Source organism: Rhincodon typus, unplaced genomic scaffold, assembly GCF_021869965.1.
Source record: "Rhincodon typus isolate 14 unplaced genomic scaffold, sRhiTyp1.1 hic_rhity00015393, whole genome shotgun sequence".
Taxonomy (NCBI): domain Eukaryota; kingdom Metazoa; phylum Chordata; class Chondrichthyes; order Orectolobiformes; family Rhincodontidae; genus Rhincodon; species Rhincodon typus.
Window position 1 is genome coordinate 1,543 of NW_025981031.1, and position 3,931 is coordinate 5,473.

The window sequence follows — 3,931 nt, forward strand, 5'->3', positions numbered from 1 at the left end:
TTTCCACACTGGAGGGATTCTATGCTATTCTGTAACGGCAGCTGGATATTTACCTGTGAATCTAGTTATGCAGCTTGTGTGGCCTCATAGGTCTAAATGACTAGAATCTGACTTAACTGTTAATTCTTTGAATTTGTAGATTGGACTCTGGGATGGAGGATAGATGTGTTGGAGCTGAGGCTTAATCCACGTCTGCTTTCAGGATTGGGGGCCGTGGTGGAGAACAAATTGTATTCCCAGTTCCTTAGTCCTGCCTTGTTTTTGGATGAGAGCACCCCAAATGTGCACGTTCTGTAGGGAAGCACTGCCATAGAAACGTCAGTAAAATCAAACCATTTGCAGCACAAGCTTTGAGGAAAGGGCTGGGCAATTCATGGGTGAGTTAGATCTCATTCCCCTATGTCGCTTCCCTACACCCCTCGATTTGCTGTGGGATGGTCAATAGCGGACTTGTGTCTCCCACCTGCTAACCCTGTGTCTGTGTACTCTGCCGATATGCTTTTAGATGGATGGAGGCCTGCCTAGGTGAGGAACTTCCACCAACTACCGACTTGGAGGAAAGCCTGAGGAATGGAGTGATTCTGGCTAAACTGGGCCATCGCTTTGTACCAGAGGTTGTCCCAAAGAGAAAAATCTACGACCCAGAGCAGCTGAGGTACAAGGTATGGTGAATACTGTCAGATCCTCTAATTAGTCCAATGGACTCTACTCTGGGTACCAATGGCACTGAGCAACTTGCATCTTGTTTTCATTGTATATGGTACATTTTGTTGCCCAACTAAACAACAAACTAATGCATACGTAGGATCATAGAATCCCTACAGTGTGGAAGCAGGCCATTCAGCCCATTGAGTCCACACCAACTCACAGCCAGCCCCTACCCTATCCCTGTAACTCTGTATTTCCCGTGGCTAATCCACCTAGCCTGCAATCCCTGGTCACTACGGAGCAATTTAGCACGGCCAATCCACCTTAACCTACATACCTTTGGACTGAGAGAGAAAACCGGAGCACCTGGAGTAAACCCAGGCAGATGTGGGGAGAATGTGCAAACTCCACACAGACAGTCGCCCGAGGCTGGAATTGAACCCAGGTGCTGTGAGGCAGCAGTGCTAACCAGTGAGCTGCCCCTGCAATGACATTTTCTTAGTGACCCTATATGCCACAGTGATACTCCAGTGGCAGATCCGCCCGACACCCGAGTGCCTAACTAGATCATTCTTCAATGCCTCTGTGTGCTCGCTCTTTATATCTTTCTCGCAATGGTCTTGTGCCATATAAAGTAATCCCATTTAGTTTCTTTGTAATTACCTTGCTGCTTTCCAGTGTGACACAGTGCCTCAGTTCCTTCTTTAGGTGTCTCCTGGATTGGCCTCTTGCAGAAATCTGTAGGGTCATGCACAAATCAGCAAAGCTAATTCAACTCCACTTTCCCATCCTCAGCTCTGTTATCGATCTCTAGGGATCTGCAAATACATGCGTAAAGAACAAGGGTTTGTACCATTACCTGCCTCACCTCTCACCCCCCTGCCCACACCCAACCTACACACAGTTCAACCCAAACTTAATTTATGTACATATGAACACGTGAGCTGGGAGCAGGAGTAGGCCACTCTGCCCCTTGAGCTAGCTCTGCCATCTAATGAGATCATGGATAATCTTATAGTAACCTCGACTCCACATTCCTGCATTTAAAAATAAAAGATCACTTTATTTAAGACAATTTTGAGGTGAATATTTTTATTTCTTTGAGGGTGGGATCTGTTTGGAGCCCTGTTCCTCAAAAGATGGTGGAAGCAGAATCTTTAAATGTTGGGGATGTGGAAGTAAGGCTGGCATTCATTACCTTGATATTGAGATCCACTGTTGGTATTTAATTCAGTTAATTAGATGTTAAATACCTGGGACTTAAAGGTAACAAGACAACCAGGCATTGTGAGCTAGGAACTATTGTATTCACATGTATAAATGGAGAGTCTGCCAGGAGGTGGCGGAATTTTATGATGCGTGGTTTGTTGAAAATTTAAACTCAAAATGAGAAAGTGTTTTGCTTGTACTTTATCTGAGAATTCCAGTGACCAATATCCATATTTCCTCAACTTGTGTCTTCTTGCAGGCAATGGGGCTGAATTTCAGACATACTGACAATATCAACTATTGGCTGAATGCATTGGCTAAGATTGCCCTACCATCGGTACAGTACAGGACATTTCCTCTATTTCTGTCTATACCTTTCTAGTATTTATCTTAATTAGAGCATTCTCACTTCGAAGTGTTGCATATATGTACCCAAATCTTTTCATCTTTTAATCTTCTCTGAACCAGTTCGAACAAACACTGATCATCTGGCCATCCATCCCCTTACCTTTAATGAGACCTTGATGTGAACATCAAGGCTGTTGTGTTTGCTTACATAAGTGATTAAAATGATTTGTTGTTTGTGAAACACTTTGTTTCTAAGGGTGATGATAATACCATTATAATTATTTTTAATCAAACTGTTCAGGGATGTTATGAGACAGCTCTGGAGTAGGTCAGATTTGAACTTGGGCCTTCTGGCCCAGAGGTAGAGATGTTACCATTGTGCCACAAGAGACCTTATTTGCTCGTGCTCCCTTAAGCAAGTTGACACCTGCATCAGGGTGGCAGACTGTATCTCAGAATACAGTGAAGTGAATCATAAATATTAGGAATTAAATCCAAATGCTTCCTTTACAAATCTAAGAAGAAAAGTACTTTTACTGTACTCGGAATGTAAGAAGGCTGATTTTCGCTGTGCAGACAGGCCTCCAGCCAGATTCTGGGAGATCTATGAAAATAGACTGAGGGCAGACAGGAACCCTCATAAGTTTTGGCTGCTGAAAGATATAACAGAGCTGCACAGCAATTATATAAAAAATGGAACAATATCTGAAATGAAACTCAAACTGTTGGAGGCACACGGCAATTCAAGGGGAAAAGTTTCTCCCTTTTGTTCTGAAAGAATTTACGTTCGCAATGTCTTTTCTCCTTACAGATGCCGCTGACCTTTTCTATAAATCAATTAATGGGCTGTGGGATGTGGTAGGGAAGGAGCATCCTTGGGGTGCTGGATTGTAGTCCAGCGACAGTGCATGCTTTCTGCTGTCCTTCTCTTGCATTGATTAGAAGACTCACTGGCTTCCCTCCAGAGGCAGCACAAAGAGTGAGGACACGGCTTAGTCAAAGGGTCAATGACAAAGGGACATAATTTTAAGATGAGAGGCAGGAGGTTTGGAGGGGATTTGAGAAAAAATATCTTGTTGTAGGAATCTGGAATGCACTGCCTGGGAGAGTGGTAGAGGTGGGAAAACTCGCAGTCTTTGAAAAGTACTTGACTGAGCACTTGAAATGTCATTAAATTCAAGGCTGTGGGCCAAGAACTGGAAAGTGAGACTAGTGTAGACGAGAAGACTTGATAGACCGAAGGGCCTCTTCTGCACTGTATTATTTTATAACACCGGGTGGGAATTGTGTGCCTCCAAGTTTCACTCCCCATTAAAATACTGTAAATGCAGTTTACGGCTGCGAAGTGCCTTGGGGTTGTGAAAGGCAAAATGGATATGCAAGAGTTTCTTTGTCGATGGCACCTTGTAAGAAAGCCATCTTTAACTGCCTCATTTCTTTTGTAGATATTTTACCCAGAAACCACAGATATCTATGACAAGAAGAACATTCCCCGTGTCATTTATTGCATTCATGCTTTCAGGTATCGTCCTCCCTTTCATTTCATGCAAGTGAACACCCTGTAGTATTGCACGTGCTGTGTCTGGCCACGTTTCAGTTATAGGAATGCCCTTGCTATCATTCTCTCTGTCTCTCTCTCGCTCTCTCTCTCGTGCGCTCTCTCCCGCGCCCCACCCCCTCTCCCGTGCCCACCCTCTCTCTCCCGCGCCCCCCCTCTCTCCCCCAC

The 3,931-nt window shown here is 44.3% G+C and overlaps 1 protein-coding gene across 1 annotated transcript; it reads left to right on the forward strand.

Moving 5' to 3' along the window:
* Positions 1 to 505: 505 nt before the first annotated feature.
* On the forward strand, positions 506 to 3,727 carry LOC109923657 (ras GTPase-activating-like protein IQGAP3; the record flags this gene model as incomplete). The annotated part of the gene is made up of 3 exons (XM_048594830.1): positions 506 to 662; positions 2,117 to 2,194; positions 3,651 to 3,727. Coding segments are annotated over 3 exons (312 nt in total), but the record flags the coding sequence as incomplete, so codon positions are not given.
* Between the last annotated feature and the right edge of the window lie 204 nt (positions 3,728 to 3,931).